Source organism: Ambystoma mexicanum, chromosome 11 (assembly GCF_040938575.1).
Source record: "Ambystoma mexicanum isolate Mex_15411 chromosome 11, UKY_AmexF1_1, whole genome shotgun sequence".
Classification (NCBI taxonomy): Eukaryota; Metazoa; Chordata; class Amphibia; order Caudata; family Ambystomatidae; genus Ambystoma; species Ambystoma mexicanum.
Window position 1 is genome coordinate 76,598,658 of NC_090934.1, and position 17,728 is coordinate 76,616,385.

General features: G+C 45.6%; 2 protein-coding genes across 2 annotated transcripts in view; both read left to right on the forward strand.

The window, feature by feature from the left end:
* Window positions 1-1,268: 1,268 nt before the first annotated feature.
* On the forward strand, window positions 1,269-2,570 carry LOC138503077 (gap junction alpha-4 protein-like). The gene has a single exon (XM_069622564.1). The coding sequence runs from the start codon at window positions 1,283-1,285 to the stop codon at window positions 2,567-2,569; it is 1,287 nt and encodes a 428-aa protein (XP_069478665.1). The 5' UTR covers window positions 1,269-1,282; the 3' UTR covers window position 2,570.
* A 43-nt stretch (window positions 2,571-2,613) lies between these two features.
* Window positions 2,614-17,728, forward strand: part of LOC138503078 (gap junction alpha-4 protein-like) — a 42,827-nt gene continuing 27,712 nt past the window's right edge. The window contains exon 1 of the mRNA XM_069622566.1: window positions 2,614-3,085. The gene's annotated coding sequence lies outside the window, so the exon portion shown is untranslated. The remainder of the gene's footprint in view (window positions 3,086-17,728) is intronic.

Genomic DNA, 17,728 nt, shown 5'->3' on the forward strand with positions numbered 1-17,728 from the left:
TGGCGCTGGTTACAGTGTTTCTTAAACTTAGTTACACGCAGTTGTACCTGCTGCAATACTTCCGATATGGAACGCGCACTCCCTCCCTACCTGCCAGACCTTGGTGTGAGGCCATGGTAAACCTGATGGTGCCCCTCCCCCACCCCCAGAGCAGTAGTAAAGATTCATAGGAAGCGACTCACAGCAAAGTGACCAGGAGGAACCCGGGCCTACTCCTAATTTACTCTTTGCTATCCATGAGTAAGTCAGCAGTATGTCAGAGCCCCTCTGTGTAATGTCTTTGTGATTCAGATAGTCAGTCTCCTGGAGTAAATCATGAGTAAGTCAGGAGTATGTCAGAGCCACTATGTATAATGTCTTTGTGATTCAGATAGTCAGTCTCCTGGAGTAAATCATGAGTAAGTCAGGAGTATGTCAGAGCCACTATGTATAATGTCTTTGTGATTCAGATAGTCTCCTGGAGTAAATCATGAGTAAGTCAGGAGTATGTCAGAGCCACTATGTATATGAGTAAGTTCAAGTTACTACCCGTAACTTCTTTGCGAATCAGCCCACAAGCTATAACAAGCATTGGCAATGCTAACAGTTTGGGCTTTTGTTTAGCCATGGGAAAGTCCTTTGCCAGGCACTACTGTAGTGGTATTAACTGACCATAGATGGTAGCAGGTACAAAACGGTGCGAGTTTCTGGGCATCTAATAGCAGCGCCTGGCAAACATATAATACTTATACACAAGCCAAAACCGTTGGCTTTGCCAATGCTTGTTTTTAACAGCACTTCATTGAAGGACAATCAGAGTGCTTTTAAATTGAGTGGCTGTAGGCATACCTGGTTAAAACATTTCTATTACACCAGTAGCGAGTTTACAACCGCAATTAAGACATTGGGTCCCATTACGGGCTCTGCGGTAACCCTGCCGGTCCTACTGGTGGGTTGGCGCCAGACCCGTAAAAATGTACCGCCCCTGATTCCCGGTGCCACCCGCTACTTACGAGTCCAGCAGCCGGGAAGTCAGACGTCAGTAAATTTGCAAATCCCCATTCCCATAGGGTCCCATAGGACTCTATAGCCCAAACAAAAAAATATTAGGGTTGGAGATTCACTGAACCCAGGAAAGTTAAGGGGAAAGGACATTCTAAAAATAACCTCTTGACACCATCCTTATATGGTCTGAGGAGCCACCAATGAGGTCCATTTGTATGTGGACACTCCTTTCGGACGGTAGCACAATGTAATTGGCTTATTCTTATTTTTCCATTGCAGGAGAAAGCTTCTGAAGAGGATGGGAGACTGGGGCTTTTTAGAGAAGCTCCTGGACCAGGTGCAGGAACACTCTCCAGCCGTGGGAAAGATTTGGCTGATGGTGCTTTTCGTTTTTCGGATTCTGATCCTGGGCCTGGCCGGAGAGTCCGTCTGGGGGGACGAGCAGTCGGACTTCACTTGTAACACCAGGCAGCCAGGCTGCGTGAACGTCTGCTACGACAAGGCCTTCCCCATCTCGCACATCCGCTACTGGGTGCTGCAGTTCCTGTTCATCAGCACGCCCACCCTGGTCTACCTGGCGCACGTCGTCTACCTGTCCAGGAGAGAGGAGAAGCTTAAGCAGAGGGAGAGTGAGCTGAGAGTCCTGCAAGAGGACAACATCCAAGTGGGACAAGCGATAGCTGACATCGAGAAGAAGCTCTCCAAAATCACGGTCTACGAAGACGGCCGGGTCAAGATCCAGGGGGCCCTGATGGTCACCTACACAACCAGTGTCCTCTTCAAAATCATCTTCGAGGCTGGATTTCTGCTGGGCCAGTGGTACTTGTACGGGTTTGTCATGCATGCCGTGTATGTCTGTGAAAGGGTGCCGTGCCCGCAGATTGTAGACTGCTTCGTCTCCCGTCCCACCGAAAAGACCATCTTCATCATCTTCATGATGGTAGTGTCTCTCGTCTCACTCGTACTCAGCGTACTGGAACTCATGCACCTGGCCGGCAAGAGAGCCGTGCGGAGCATGAAGAAGCAATCGGCTGGCTTGTGCACGGCATCTCCAAGAGAAGAGGATCATGGGATGGAGAACTGGCCTGCTGTACCCACGGCTCCATTCCCTGACAAGACCTTCTTCTTCCTGCCTATTGGTGGGAGCCAACCTCCGTACCCAGTGGATCATGGGAAACATTCTTACCCGACGAGCATGGACAAGCCTTCATACTCCCTGAAGGCCATTGATCCACCATACTCAACAACCAATGATCGGAATGCTTGCCCGCCGAGTGGAGAGCCTCCTCAATATCCATTGGGTGAGGATTACGCTCTTTGGCCAGAAAGTAAGAAACATTCTGTGCACCCCACAAGTGGAGAACATCCTTCATACGTGAGGCACAACACGATCTCAAGAGCACAGAACAGGGTCAACCGCGATGTGGAGCAACTCCAGGTCTCACTTGGTGGTCAAAAAGCTGAGGCAGATCTCTTCCCTCTGAATGTTTCGTCCTCAGCAGCCAACGCGGAACCTTCTTCAGGAGCTCACAGAAAGCCACCCAGCAGAACCAGCAGCTCAGCTTCAAAACAGCAGTATGTTTAACGTAGGCCACAGACTGAACATTGATTGCTTCCAATCATGGCTCAGGAAAGGACTCACTGGCACCAGGTGTACATAATTCTCAAACACTGTATCAGGACACTGTGGGATGTGGGGGAAGTGAGATGCAGCGCAAACATTCCCTTACTCCATAGACACATCACGCAATATGTAAAGCAGTTTCCCTTTGGGCAACTTAATGGGTCGGACATTTTGAAAGAGTGGGAAACCGGAGACTCTGGCGTGGAGGTGTCTGTACTCATCTTGATTGGACCAGACTGTGTCAGATCGGGGTTGCACAATACTGCAGACATATCTTATTAGGTGGAACTTATCGGCTTTCCCGGCAGGTGATCCTCTCCTGTCAACCAATCCATGAAGGGATCGGCAGTCTTATGAGATCCACTGCTGGAAGCAGTTCTCAGCGTTCACGCGCCCAGGTGCGGAAGATCCAGTCAACACTCCAATGAGAAGTGAGGTCAACATCCTGAGATCTGGTGGAAGGCTGGAGAATGACTGGTGAGTCTCACCAACCCTGGGCAAGACCCTGGGGCCACACATGTAATGAAAAACACACCGCGCAGGTAGACGCTAGCGGTAAGCCTAAACTGTAATGAGATATTCTGCAGGCAAGACTGAGGTCAAATACCGCCCCACTGAGGGAAAGCCTCAGCCTTTCCCAGCCACAAGGTCATGCAATGCAAAAGTTAATTAATAGTTTTTTTTAAAAAAAAAGTCTCGGTTTGGTTTAAAAAAAATGCTTACATAACTTGTATATGCATATATATATATATATATATATATATATATATATACACTCAATGAAAAAACTTTGTTAAAGGGACGTTATGGTTACAAGTAAGACTGAAAAACCTCAGAAATTCACCAGTTTTGGTAAGCCAAGCAACCATAACTCGCACCGCCATGGTGCACTGCTAAGACTAACACCCAGAACATCAAAGATGACATCACAAATGCCATTGATGACATCACTGATGACATCACATGTAAAATTAATTTTGATATAAAGTCCCTACAAGGAGCTGTGTTTATATTCTTGATAACAAGATGTCAAGGGTGATCAGGAGACCTATCATGAACTACTTTACCTATTAAAGAATGTACTCATCTAATATCATTGTATTGGAGTGTTGTTGTTAATACAGAAACCTAATCATATATAAACATAGGCAATGGCTGCAGCATGCACCATAGAAGTGCAAAAATCTTGTAATTTTGGATAGTACAATAATGATGCTACCTTTTCAGAGTTCTGGGTAATGCTAAACATGGAATACATACCTAATAATTGAAGACTTACTACATACTTGTGTTAGCACAAATAATACATGTGAAGACCCGCAATGCATACACATCAGAGGCACATACAGGGAAACTAAAGTAAGGAAGAAAGAAACAGTATCATCAGAAAATGTTAATAACATTAAAGTTTATCTTTCTGTAAACAAATGCATTGTGTGTTTGCGGCCTGCTATTGCCCCATGCATGTGCACCATGAGCTGAGACCAAACCCTAAGGAAAGTACTTTAAGAACATACGACAAGGTTAATGTCTAGAAATATGGCACCTTTTGAATTTTAATATTCTGACTGTAGTGAACAAAACCGCCTGGCCTAGATATGTCAGTGAAAAAAAACAAGTGGCTCAGATATGTGATGTCATCAGTGATTGTCATCAATGACATATGTGATGTCATCTTTGATGTCATGGGTGTTATTCTTAGCAGTGCACGGTGGTGGCACGAGTTACGGTTGCTTAGCTTACCATAACTGGTGAATTTCTGGGGGGTTTTGGTCTTACTTGTAACCATAACGTCCCTTTAACGTTTTTTCATTGAATATATATATATATATATATATATATATATATATATATATATATATATATATATATATATATATATATTATATATTTTTTTTAGATCTCCGGGTTGGTTAAGACGTTATATATTATAAAAAAAAAAAAAGATGTTTTAAAAATGTAAGCTTGTAAAAAGAACGCTAGCTTCTAAAAAGTTACAATTTGGAACTTTTGTAAAAATAAACATTCTGTTTGAAAGTTCTAAATTGTGTTACCTACAACTTGTCCATAATAAGACTCTTTGAATGTCCTCCCGTGCTCCAATGCTTAACATATAAGCCTGTCCTGGCTCAAATGCATCCTTGCAAAGGCACCGTCTATGTCGGATGTCCGCGGACATCTAATCCTGGGATGGTCCATGGATCCTGGCCTTTTCCATCAGGGCATCAATACTGCGGATGTCACCCTGCTCCCTCCCTGTCATCCCCCCCTTCCCCCTCCAACCCCCCCCCCCAGAACACAATGAAGGAGAGGGTTGGATGACTGTTGCCCATGTGACAGTTTTCTTCCTACTTGGGCATTTGGTCCTGGGCCTCCTAGCCGAGAGAGCCTGCCGAGGGGTGAATGGAGAGCTCCCTCGCCTGTTAGCTAGGCTAGGCTCACACTCCCATCACTCTCAGCAAGAACCCCAGGCCAAGATGGGGCCATGCTACCATTTCTATTGAGTCATTTCCCAATTACTGCCCGGCTGCTGCGGGCCACCCTACACCCCTCTACCTCACCTGGCTGGTCATGGTGACCCCTCTCTTTATCCCGGCTGGTCCACATTTCTCCCGCACTCTCCTCCAATAGCTGTCCCAGGATGGCACAGCCCCGTCCTTGAGCCCCTCTTTCTTCTCTCCAGCTAGTGCTGGTTCGGCCGACACCCTCCTCCTTCCCTGACGCACCCCGGTGTGTGTGCCCCACTTCCTTACTTTTCCCTACGTCAGTCTAGTAATGTAATGTCCAAAACTCCTGTCCACTGATTTCCGTCCCTTGTCCTTCGGACCCTGGCTCGGGCGGGATTTCCCCCAAGACCTTCCCCTAACTCGTCCAGGTTGCCCGCAACCCCTCGTGTGCCCCCTTTTTCCTTACCTTTCTCTATGTCAGTCTAGTAATGTCTAACGTATCCTTGACCCCTTTCCACTGCCTGATTTGTGCCCCCTTTTTTTCCCCACCGGCTGGTCCTAGTTCGCTCCAACCCCTTCCTTCTCACTTGACTCGGCAACGTTGCCGGCACTCCTCAGGTATCCCCCCTTTCGCTTACCTTTTCCTAAATCAATCTAGTCATATTTTAAATTGTCCTTGACTCCTCTCCACTAATTTCTGTGCCCTTTCCTTTCTCCACTGGCTGGTCCTAGTTTCCCTCAATTCCCTCCTCCTCCCTTGATTCGGTAAGGCTTCGGGCACCCCCTCAGGTGTCCCCTTTCTTTTACCTTTCCTTACGCCGGCCTAGTGATATTCTAACTTGTCCTCGACCCCTCTCCAATGAGTTATGCCTCCCTTTTCTTTCTCTCATCACTTCTTCAAATTCTATTGCTGCTGTCATGTGTGCCCTCTGTGGTGTGATTATTTTTGCCAAACCACATTTTCTACCAACCCCAATCACGTCAAATACACACTAATTTTGACTCAAAGTAACTTCCTTGTTAAATAAAGAACTCATTCTCCCCAGGACACAGCGTTATGTTGAGGGAAAGATCGCAAATCGCGCCTGCATTGTGTAGTTGTGATCCAGTGGCAGTGTTGCAGATTATGAAAACTGGGACCCACATTTTAATCTTCCATCTACTTCCCCATTCTGCCAAACTGTGTGATCTTGCGCGAATCCCTCGATCTCCCTGCGTTTTAGTGTTCTTTACAAACTTAGAAGTGCTTCCGAATAAGGAAAGTAATGCCAGCGAGTGTCTTAAGTAAAATTACAGCAGAAATCCCTCCTGGGAGAACGACCTTTTTTGATATGATATGATATGGCATTTATAAAGCGCCTCTACACAAGTGTTTCAAGGCGCGACCATTCTGGTGAATAACCAGGTTTGAACCCATCTGGCTTTCAGAGGGAAAGGTCACCAAACCTTTGTTGGGATGAGGCCCTTGGCCCCAAGCCAAGCTTCCAAAAGTATGTGCGAGCTCTGCTGGAGGGACAGTCCATTGAGAGCCTGCTTTGAGGCGGATGGACAGCAGTGCTAGGCGCTATACAATGGTCCAAAACAGCATGAGATACACCTCTACGATGGCCCAGACACCAACCAGCAGAACAATACCCGGAATACGGTTAAAACACACATAGCATCAAGGCAGACGACTCAGTGGGTTAGTGCAACCTCTGTAGAATCTGTGTACGAAATCTGAACGGCACTGCTTCGAATCCTATCACAGATTATGGGCCTTCTTCATAAAACGTTTTCCAATGAGGGTGCGGGGGTGGGGGGGTTACGTTATAAAACGCTCCTGTGAATTAGGCCCAATGCCTCGTTAGAGCTCGATAAAGCACATGCTTTTGGCAGAGGATACAAATCACACTTAGCAGCGCTTAGAAGCTGTGTGCGTCTTAATGACAGAATGTATGAATGTAAAGTGGGGTGCGCTTTACTGCCGAGGCCTTAAGCGAACATTGTACCGCCTCTTGTCCACAAGGAGCCTTCTCTTTCTCTGCCTGTCTGCCTTTCTTATCTGTCAGTTAATAACGAGTATTTGGTATTTATATAGCGCTTTATGTGGGCTTTTAGCAGCTTAGCATTGTCAGCAATAGGATCCAGGTTATCTAACGTTTGCCCCATTCAGAAAATGCTCTTAGAACCAGATGTGCTGCTTGTGTGCGTTAAGAAATGGAGCAAACAGACCCTACTCTACCCCATATTAAATTATTAAATAAAGATATTTGCACGGGGACAAACATAAAGCAAAGTCGGAGATGTGCACCGCACACCAATGTTTAAGTTGGTGCAGAGCCGAAGCCGGAGTGTGAAATGGGAGAAGACAACTTCCAAGGTATCAAGTTCCTGGGGTGCAGGCGGCTTGCCGGGAAAGCCTTCATGCCAAGAGCTTTATGTTATGTTAATGTTAAAGGATATTTGGACTGGACACTATCACCACCGGAGGGGCCCCCTGGTGGTGTGGCGGATCGGAAACAAAGGGGGGTAGGTTTGGGCGTGTTAGTAGGGCAAAGTTTGGAGAAGAGCAAGGGAGCTTTGAAGTACTGTTGGCAGCTTCAGTTCGGTTAACACCGTTCGCCGGGCATCTTGGTGTGGTATTCGGTTCTGAGTACGTCGTGTGCTGTTGTATGGGGGTATAACGCCCAAAGCACAATCTGAGTTTTACATTGTTGCCAAATTGGTATTTTAGGACACTCCTAATGAGATATAGAAAAGATATTGTAAGCAGATTCAATTCAACACTACAGCTAAGTCAATGCCTATTCTGGGATGCTGATGGAAACCCTTATTGATATATTTTTATGTCCAGTTCGTTTACTCTGGATGACAACCCTTATATAACACCCCTCTCTTAGAATCCCCCTGACCCCACTGAGCTAAGAGGTAGGTTTGTTTTGCAAATTAAAAGGTTTATTTGAAAATTAAACAATATATCTATATATCACACTTTTATAAATAAATTGATAATTGATAGCACACTTGTGAAGATGATAGTGATCAACAATGGATAATGTTACAGTAGCACAGTGCTTGGTTACTTATAAATAGGAACAGAAGAATAAGGTGGCAGAGAATGCTTTATATGGTTCAAGGAAATGCAAGGTGAGACAGAATGCAGCACAGAAATAACCTTGATATGATTTCAACCAAAAGATAATATGATCACTTTTTCTTGAACAATTCACTCCCCCCCTATGCAATGTAAGGAGATGAAAAGGAGAGCATACAGTTCTCAGGAATGCAAACAATATAATTCAGTTCCCCCCTAGCAAGCTTAGAGGAAACAGGTGGGAGTTTTAAACACAGGCAATATACTTTGATGTGATTGCAATTAAGTGAAAAATATGCTAAAATGACTTTTAATTCCCTATAGGAGGTTTAGGGTGAGTGAGAGATACTTAAATTAATTCAGGATCACTTTAGCAATGCTCTATGAATGATTGTCAGGTTGCACAAGAATTCCAGCAAGGAAAGCAAGGACAAATATTTGTACACGTGGCTGAAATTAAGCAAAATGTCAATGTCAAATCGCGTCAAATGTAGTCGGTTCTAGGCTCGTTGGAAAGCTTAGAATCTTAGCTTTAAGATGACAGTTAAAATTCGCTCCTAGCACAAACGGTTCCGGAGATACGGCCGATTTAATAAAGGTAGTTTTTCGGATTTTAAATTTTAAAGCTCAGAATGACAGATGACAGTTTTCAGTTTTAAAAATGACAGAATGACACGATTCTAGGAGGCAGTTCTAATAGGCTAAAATAGTTTGGATTAGATTATTTTAAACTAAGAGATTGATTTTGGCACAGTCCTGACTGGGTACTCACACTATAATTTAGACAGGAATGCGGCTTCGTCACTGATCGGGTCAGGATTGGCTGGACTTCTGCTAGGCGTTCTTCACAGCGATCTGGTCTCTGGTTCTCTCTGGTTCCGGATACAGCACTGCTTTCTGGATACTGCTACAGGTTCTTGCAAAAGTTCTTGCCAAAGAATTCAACAGCTCGCCCGGCTGTTGAATAGTTTGGTTGGTTTTGAGGCCTGCTGAAGAGGATTCAGTTTGTGGATTCAGGCCTCTCTGCTACAAATTCTGGAGTTAATTTCTGGTCTCTGGAGATTGATGGATTTGAAGTCTGGATCTCTGGATGTGAAGTCTGAAGTCTCCCGGCAAAGTGTCCCGCAAGAAAGTGGAAAGTGAATCTCTCTACCTGGGTTTCAATGTTCCTTTTATGTGTTTTGAAAATGGGTGTGTGCCTGGGCCTAGCTAAGCCTGCCCCTCTCACTTATTATTGGCCAAGCTTTCCTCTCTCCCTTGATTGGGGGAAAGAAATGGAGTGTCAGAGTGATGCTGTAGGTTTTATGGTCAGAGGAACCTCCCCTTGTCAAATTGCACACAAATCTATTTCTGACCCAAATACATATTTATCTATGTACCATTTTTCTAATATTATAGGTCCAGTTAACATATTTTCTGTAGCACCAAACCATCCAATCCCTGTCTTTGTACGATGTCGTGTCCACTTATGACAGAATTCTCCCCTTTTCATCCAGATAACGACCTCTAAAACTTTCCAGATTTTACACAAATGTGCACCAGGGATATGGGTTTCAGATGATAAAGTGTCAGATTTTTAACATGCATACATTTGGAGTAACAATCTTTTTTCCGCTACTATCCCCAAGAACATACCACAGGGTCCTAACACCTCTTAAAATGTGCACAGAAAAATCACACAATGATGATGTTATTTATATAATTTTGTCAAGTCCGCACTGTGAATTATCCATCTTTTTAAAATCATGCTCTGGCCCCAAAAGGGTGTGGTTTCCCAAAGCACATGGTGGAATTTCTGGTTTATCCACTTCCCCCAAGCTCAGCTTGCTTCTCACAGGCACTGCCCCTCCCAGTTTCTCCAAAGAGGAAGCCATTTTACGACCCCCCCAATATAACATTTGCCTGAGCCAGTGACAGTGCTTTGTTTAGTTTCCTGTAGTCCCCAGGTGCCACTCCCCTAATTCAATCAGAGAGGTGTCATCTCCTTTTGGCAGGGGCAGCAGAATGCAGCCAGGCCTAGGAAGAGTTGTTGAGCCAGTTCAACTCCTGTCGGGGGTAGTTGTCAGGCAGAATTCAGCTAAATGTCACTTTAGTTCCCAGTTTTCTACATTCAAATCCAACTTACAATTTTTGCACATGCAGCTAGAAGAACAAGTTACTCCTTACCTGGTAACGTTCTTTCGATGGAATGTTCCTCCGACGTATTCCTTATCTATGATATTTGTATCTCCAGCTTGCTGGCCTCGGAAATGTTTTTTTCCCAGTAGAGGGCGCTGTGCATCGACGTCCGTCGAGTAAGTGTTCCTCGACAGCCACCGTATCGACGCTGACGTCATCATGCCTATAAATGGCCACGTGCAGCGTCCGTTGCTCAGTTCCGTTTTGTAGAGTAAGGTAGTTATTGCATGAATGGTTACTACCCTTGAAGGAGCGTAAGCTGCAACCACAAGGGAAATGTTACTGCGGGGATGGATGGGAGGGGCGATAAGGAATACGTCGGAGGAACATCCCATCGAAAGAACGTTACCAGGTAAGGAGTAGCTTGTTCTTCGAAGGGATTGTGTCCTCCGACGTATTCCTTATCTATGATAGACTCCCATAGCAGTGGTATGTGATTGGAGGCGGGAGTAAAAGATGCCATATTACTCTTTAAGAATGAACAGAGTGTAACACAGCTTTGCCAAATCTAGTCTCTTGACTAGAGGAGGAATCCAGGCTATAAAATTTGGTAAAGGTATGTGCGGACGACCATGTGGCAGCCGCACATATGTCTCAAATTGGTACCCCTCTTTGAAGAGCTGAGGAGGCTGCAATACCCCTGGTCGAATGAGCCCTTAGATTTTGAGGGGGCTCTTTCCCTGCCAGTTTGTAGCATTCCAGAATGGCTAAAATAATCCATCTGGAGATGGTTTGTTTGGTTATTGGTAATCCCAACTTATGTTCTGCGTAACCTACAAAGAGTTGGTCTGCTTGTCTAATTTTAGCAAGTCTACTGATATAAAAACTCAAGGCTCGCTTAGGGTCCAGTCTGTGTAGTCTCTCTTCCTCTTTCCCCGGATGGGGAGGAGGATAGAATGAAGGTAAAGTAATCTTCTGAGTAATGTGAAATTCAGAAACTACCTTTGGGAGGAAGTTAGGCTTCACCTGTAGAACCACTTTGTCCTTGTGAAAGATAGGGCTTGTATCTCGCTAACCCTTCTAGCAGATATTAATGCTACCAATAAAACAGTTTTGAGGGTGAGAAACTTCAATGAACAAGAGTGGAGTGGTTCAAATGGAGCACCCTTTAGGAAGTTTAAAACTAGATTTAAGTCCCATAAGGGAACTTGGAATGGTCTTGGAGGGTAAACATTAGTCAGACCTTTCAGGTATTGTATTACCAATGGAATTTCGAAATATGAAGGCTCCTCTGCAGTGCGCTTAAAGATCGATAGCGCTGCGAGATAGCCCTTAATAGTGCCAACTTGAAGGCCTGAATTTGCCAAATAAAGTAAGAAGGATAACACCGCAGGTGTACCACATGAAAAGGGTTTGATATTCTTTTCTCTGCACCAGCTGCAAAATTTATTCCAACGGCAGCAGTATAGAGTTTTAGTTGCTGGCCTTCTGGCCGAAAGCAAAACCTCCATGACGTCATCTGGAAGGTCCCAATCCTTGTACCTCAACCTTTCAGATACCAAGCGTGAAGGTTGAGGGTCTTGATGGCTGGATGGAGAACCTGACCTCCCTTCTGCGAGAGAAGATCCTCTCTGTACGGTAGACGAATTGGAGGGTGGATGGACATGTCCAGAAGGTCCGGGTACCACGTTCTCCTGGCCCAATCCGGGGCAATTAGGATCATGGTATTCCGAAACCTTCTCAACCTCCTGATCATTTGAGGAATGACTGGGACCGGAGGAAATGCGTACTACGAACGCGTCTCCTAGAGCTCCTCTCGGGGGAAATTCCCTTGAGCAAAATCTGTCGCACTTCCTGTTGATACTGGTGGCGAACAGATCCACCTGAGGGGTTCCCCAAAGGGCAAAGGTCTCTTGAAGGATTTCCTGAGCTATCTCCCACTCATGGGAGACTGTGTTCTGCCTGCTCAGAGCGTCCGCTGTCAAGTTCTTCTCTCCGGCTAGGTGAATTGCTGATAGAGAGATTCCTTCCTGAATTTCCCAAAACCAGAGCTGCATCGCCTCTCTGCACAGTGGCAGTGACCATACGCCTCCTCTTTTGTTGAGGTAGTGCATGGCCACTGTATTGTCCGTCATTATCAGGATGTTTCTCCCCCGTACAGACGGCAGAAAAGCCTTCAGTGCCAGTCTGATGGCTCTCAGCTCCAACAGGTTGATGTGTAGTCTGGACTCCGATGGAGACCAACGACCGCTGATGGTCAAGTCGTTGGCATGGGCTCCCCACCCCGTGAGTGAGGCGTCTGTGACTACTGTTATCTCCGGCCATGGTTGCCAAAACAGTTCTCCTTTCAAGATGTTCTCTGGATAGGCCCACCATTGAAGGTCGTGGGCTATCTTGTCCGGAATCCGGAGGATATCTGTCATCCTCCCTGAGAATTGTGATCACTGAGTCCTCAGTGCCCACTGAAGGGATCTCATTCTCAGGCGAGCCTCTGGCACAAGGGATATGCAGGATGCCATGAGGCCTAGCAACCTCAAAAAGTCATAGGCTGGGAGACGTTGGGCATTTTGAAACCTGGTGACCATCTGCAGAATATCTTGAGCCCTCACCTCTGGTGGCGAGGCTTTTCCCAGGGACGTGTCCAGGACTGCTCCAATGAATTGGAGTCTCTGTGATGGTATCATCTGTGACTTATTTAAATTGAGGGAGAAGCCCAGCCTGTGAAGGGAGTGGCAGACATAATCTAGTTGGATCCAAGCTTGTTCCGAAGGAACTGCTCTGATCAACCAATCGTCCAGGTAGGGGTAGACGTGAATCCCTTCCCTCCTTAGACTTGCAGCCACAACCGACATTAGCTTGGTGAAGACCCTCGGGGCGGAGGTCAGCCCAAATGGCAGAACTCGAAATTGATAATGAGAGTTGCCAATTGCGAACCTCAGGTACTTCCTGTGCTTGGGATGGATTGGCACATGGAAATAAGCATCCTGAAGGTCCAGAGATACCAACCAGTCCTGAAGCTGGAGGGCCTGAAGGATCTGAGAGAGAGTTACCATCTTGAACTTGTCCTTCCTGCGGAACTTGTTCAATTCTCGTAAGTCCAGGATGGGTCTCGGTCCTCCGTCTTTCTTTGGTATGAGAAAGTAGGGGGAGTACCAGCCCTTGTTCCTGTCCGCTACAGGTACCGGTTCTATGGCACCTTTCTCTAGCAGGTCTACAACTTCCTGCAAGAGGAGCGGATCCGGCACTTTCAGAGAGCTGTTCCCCGGTGGATGGCTCTGAGGGATGCGTAGAAAAGGCAGGCAGTAACCTTGGGCAACTGTCTCCAATGCCCAAGCATCTGACATAATAGCCTGCCATTCCGTCAGATGGTGAGTTAACCTGCCCCCTACAGGTGTCTTGTGATGGGAGACCTCAGAGTGGTTTGGGAGCGGCTGATGCGGTTGCCGAAGGTAAAGCGGCTCCTGCTCCTGCTAATGCGGCTTTCTTTCCTTTACCCCGTCCACCACGGGTAAATTTTCCTTGGCCTCTTTGAGCCGGCCGTCTTCTGCCTCTTCCATATGAGGAATAATAGCGAAAGGACCTTCCTCTCCAAGAGGATCCTGAGGGACGAAAATGAGTTTGTCGGATTGCAGCTCCTAGTGACTTGGCTGCTGCTTTAGATGTTTGTAGTTTTTCCAAACTGTCATCTGCCTTTGTACCAAATAGGGAAGAGCCGTCAAAGGGCATATTTAAAAGTCTGGCCTGTACGTCAGAAGCAAAGCCGGACTTTCTCAACCACGCATGCCTGCGGATTGTGGTACTTGCCGCCATGGCCCTGCTGATACTGTCAGCAGAATCAATGCCAGTTTGAAGGGACTCGCACATTGCATCTTTACCATCTCTAATGATATTTAAAAATGCGTCCCTTTCTTCTCCTTCCTGGAGGCAGTCAGCCGCTGATGAAGCACACTCCCAAAGAGTATGGCTGAACCTAGCGAGCGTACAAGTTGCATTAACAGATTTTAAAGCCATGCTACAGGCCGAGAAGACTTTCTTAGCAATGGCATCATATTTTTTATCATCCCTATCCTGCGGAGCAGTGGGGTATGCAGATGTACTGCCTGATGAAGTTGCAGCCTGGACCACAAGACTCTCTGGAGTAGGGTGCTTAGATAGGTATTCAGGGTCAGAAGCAGATACCCTATATTTCGCTGACAACTTCTTGTTAACCGCAGGGACAACTTGAGGAGTTTCCCAGTTAGTTAAAATCTTTCTTTGTAAAGCAGAATGAAAGGGAACCACAGGATCCTCCTGTGGACCTTTATCCAAAATGTCAGTGAGGTCATCCTGCTGAAAAACAGGTGAGAGAATCATCAGCGACCAGAGAGAGTTTGAGCAAGAACTAGCTAAACTAAGTAAAAGGTTGGAAGACCGTGGATATCCGGAGGAGGATATTAAGATGGCAGCAGAGAAGGTAGCAACCAAAACAAGAGAAGTACCCTGACTCCTAAAGATACCAAATCATCACCACCTTTGGTATACGTGTCCAAATTTTCCAGCCAGAGCATGCAAATCAAAAGGTGTATTAACAAGCATTGGCAAATCCTGACTAAAGATGAAAGAACTAAAGAATTGTTCACCGATCCACCCACATTTGCTTATCAGAGATCCAATAATCTAAGAGACCTACTCGTCAACACACGAGATGATAAACCAAGAAGAAGTCCAACCAAAAGATTAGGCACGTACCCGTGCCTGAATTGCAGTAATTGCAACAATATCATAAAAGGAGCGTTTGTGTTGCATCCATACACACGGGAAAAGATTGCAATAAAATGCCACGCCACATGTAACACGGAGAACTGTATATACTGCATACGTTGTCCCTGTGGACAGTACTATGTAGGCGAAACAGGACGAAAAGTACGCATTCGCCTGAATGAACACAAGTCATGTATTCGTAATAAGAACATCAACTCAGCAGTAGCTAAACACTTCAATGAAAAGAAGCACAATATCTCCCAGATCAGATTTCAGGTATTAGAAGTCATTGTAAATACCGGCACGGACACTAAGAAGAAGAGACAACAAAGAGAATCCTTTTGGATTGATAGACTGGAATCATTGTCACCTCGAGGAATGAACGATGAGTTCGATCTCAACTGTTTTCTATAATTGCATCTGCTTTTACAACACATTGAACTCACCTGTGTTTTAGATATGTCACTCTTGAGAATGTAAACACCTGGGAATACAGTATCCACCTTTGACTATAAACCACACACAAGAACATAATTTGACCCCCAACTACCTCATGTAACGTAACGTACAGCACTATATTTTATTTACTTTATCAATTAGAACAGTATGCATCCCGGTTCTATTTGGATCATTTGTATTATCTAGCGTGTTTATTCAACCGAGTTACCAAACACCAGCAGTTACACTGCTCTTAATTGCCCACTCCAGTATGGCTCCTTTACGCACCCGCCATCCGCCATTTTGTGATTTACATCACCATGACAACACTACACATATACACACAAACGCGAGCAAAGCCTTCTTTCTACCCGCAGTCGGAGGTTACTTCGCTCGAGCGAGCTATACACTCACAAGGTAAGCACTCTGCTTTCACACAGACAGGCACGTACTAGAAGCGACCACGAGCGATCGTAACTAAATGCAGCACACTATTTAATTTTGCAGCGTTCTGAGAAGGAACGTTTGAACGGCACGTACTGAAGCCACCAGTTTCAGGTCAGTGACAACATGAAAATGTCCTACCTTATCCCCCAGAATACTTGACCAGAAGACATTTAGTGAAATAACCATTAGATCTAATGTAAACCTTGACTGAAGCACAATTTGATTGTCGGATTACAATAGTCTTTTAAAGAATGCATTAATGCAATGTGAAGTTTACAAATGACTGACAATGTTCTCTTCTCTCTGTCTACATGTACGTGTTTGTCAATCGTGGGTACCCTGTTCTCCTGAATGCATTTATTTTTGATGTTTTTCAAAATATTCTAACAGAAAGATTTTTTTGTATGCTCGTGTACATTTAACCTGGCTCTGAAGAAGGAATGCTATTATTCCGAAATGCATTAGCCCTAGGTTATTTTTCTTTGCCATTGTATCAGCACAAAACAAATTGGTGAAGTTTAACCATTCGTTAATTAAAAGAAAAATCGAATTGAATTACAATTCGCAGAATAAAGCACTCTGAAGCAACTTTATCAAAGATGGCTTTACTGTCATTAATATTCTAAAACAAATGTTCTAACCCCATTGGGGGAATTTAGGTGTGCAGCCCACACCGAAGGCTAATTAGCCTAGGTCCTTTCTCTTTCAGCACATAACGAGTGTCCCACACGATGACACGGTATAATGGGCTGCACCCTTTGAAGCAAATCTAAAAGCATACTCAACAGATACTATTCTATTCAAAATCAAAAGAAACAAGCTGTGCACCCGCTCCCATTCTTCAAAAGGTGCAGACCAACCCATGAATTCTATGATTCTTGACATTAGGGTTCGATAAGGGGTTTCAGCATGTTCCCCTGGGTCTAATTTGACAAATTCCACTTCAGGGGAAGTGTCTAAACCACTTGCTTCCTTTAATACATCCTGAAGGTCTTTCAACCTTCTTTCCTCAGGGTCAAAAGTCTCTGGTTCAGGTGATGTGGTCCTCTGCAGGTCAAAAGGCCTTTCTTGATCTGAGTCTTCCCTTTCCTCATAAATTGAGGATAAAGGGGGGGGGGGTGTTCTGAGTGAAAAGGGACAAAACTCATTTCTAAAGCAGAAGGAGCCATCATCACTGGCCTTGAAAAGGTCGATGTCGTCGACACCGATGTAAAAATCCTCGAAGGCGCCGTCAAAGGCGTCGAGAAAACTGGAAGAGTCCCCGTAGAACTCGAAAGGATTGGAACCCTGCTCGAGGATGTCGACGACGCTCTCGGCGTCGTGCTGGAGGCTCTTGGCCTAACCGTTGGCTGTGGAGTAGCCATGGTTTTTTCTTTTATCGGCGTCGACGCCGGTGTCGACTCAATCGACGGATGCGTCGAAGAACCCTTCGATAACGGCGTCGATGGTGCCGAACTATGCTTCGAAGGGGCTTTCGACGATGGCGTCGAAGATGCTTTATTTCCCGATGGCTCATGGCGCTTTCGGGTTGACTCTTTCGCTGGGTGCTTCGACTCGCTGCGTTTAGATTTTTTGGGCTTTTCACCCGGGGTATCACCCTCAGCTGACTTCGAGGGGGTCAAGGCCGCTTTCTCGAAGACGCTTAGCATCTTTTTTCTGAATTCCTCCCACTCAGCCTGAGAGCTGTGTTTTGTGGGGCAATGTACTCTTTCAGGGGAACTAGAAAACGGCGACGAAGGAGATCTTCTACGTCTCTTTTTCGAGTGTCTAGACCTCGACGAGTGGTGGGAGCCACTTCGAGACCTAGACCGAGAATGCTTTCGACGGTGAGGAGACGTATTTCTCGACTCTACC

Coding starts and splice junctions, on each gene's coding strand:
- LOC138503077 (XM_069622564.1), top strand. CDS start 1,283: ATGGGAGACTGGGGCTTTTTAGAGAAGCTCCTGGACCAGGTGCAGGAA.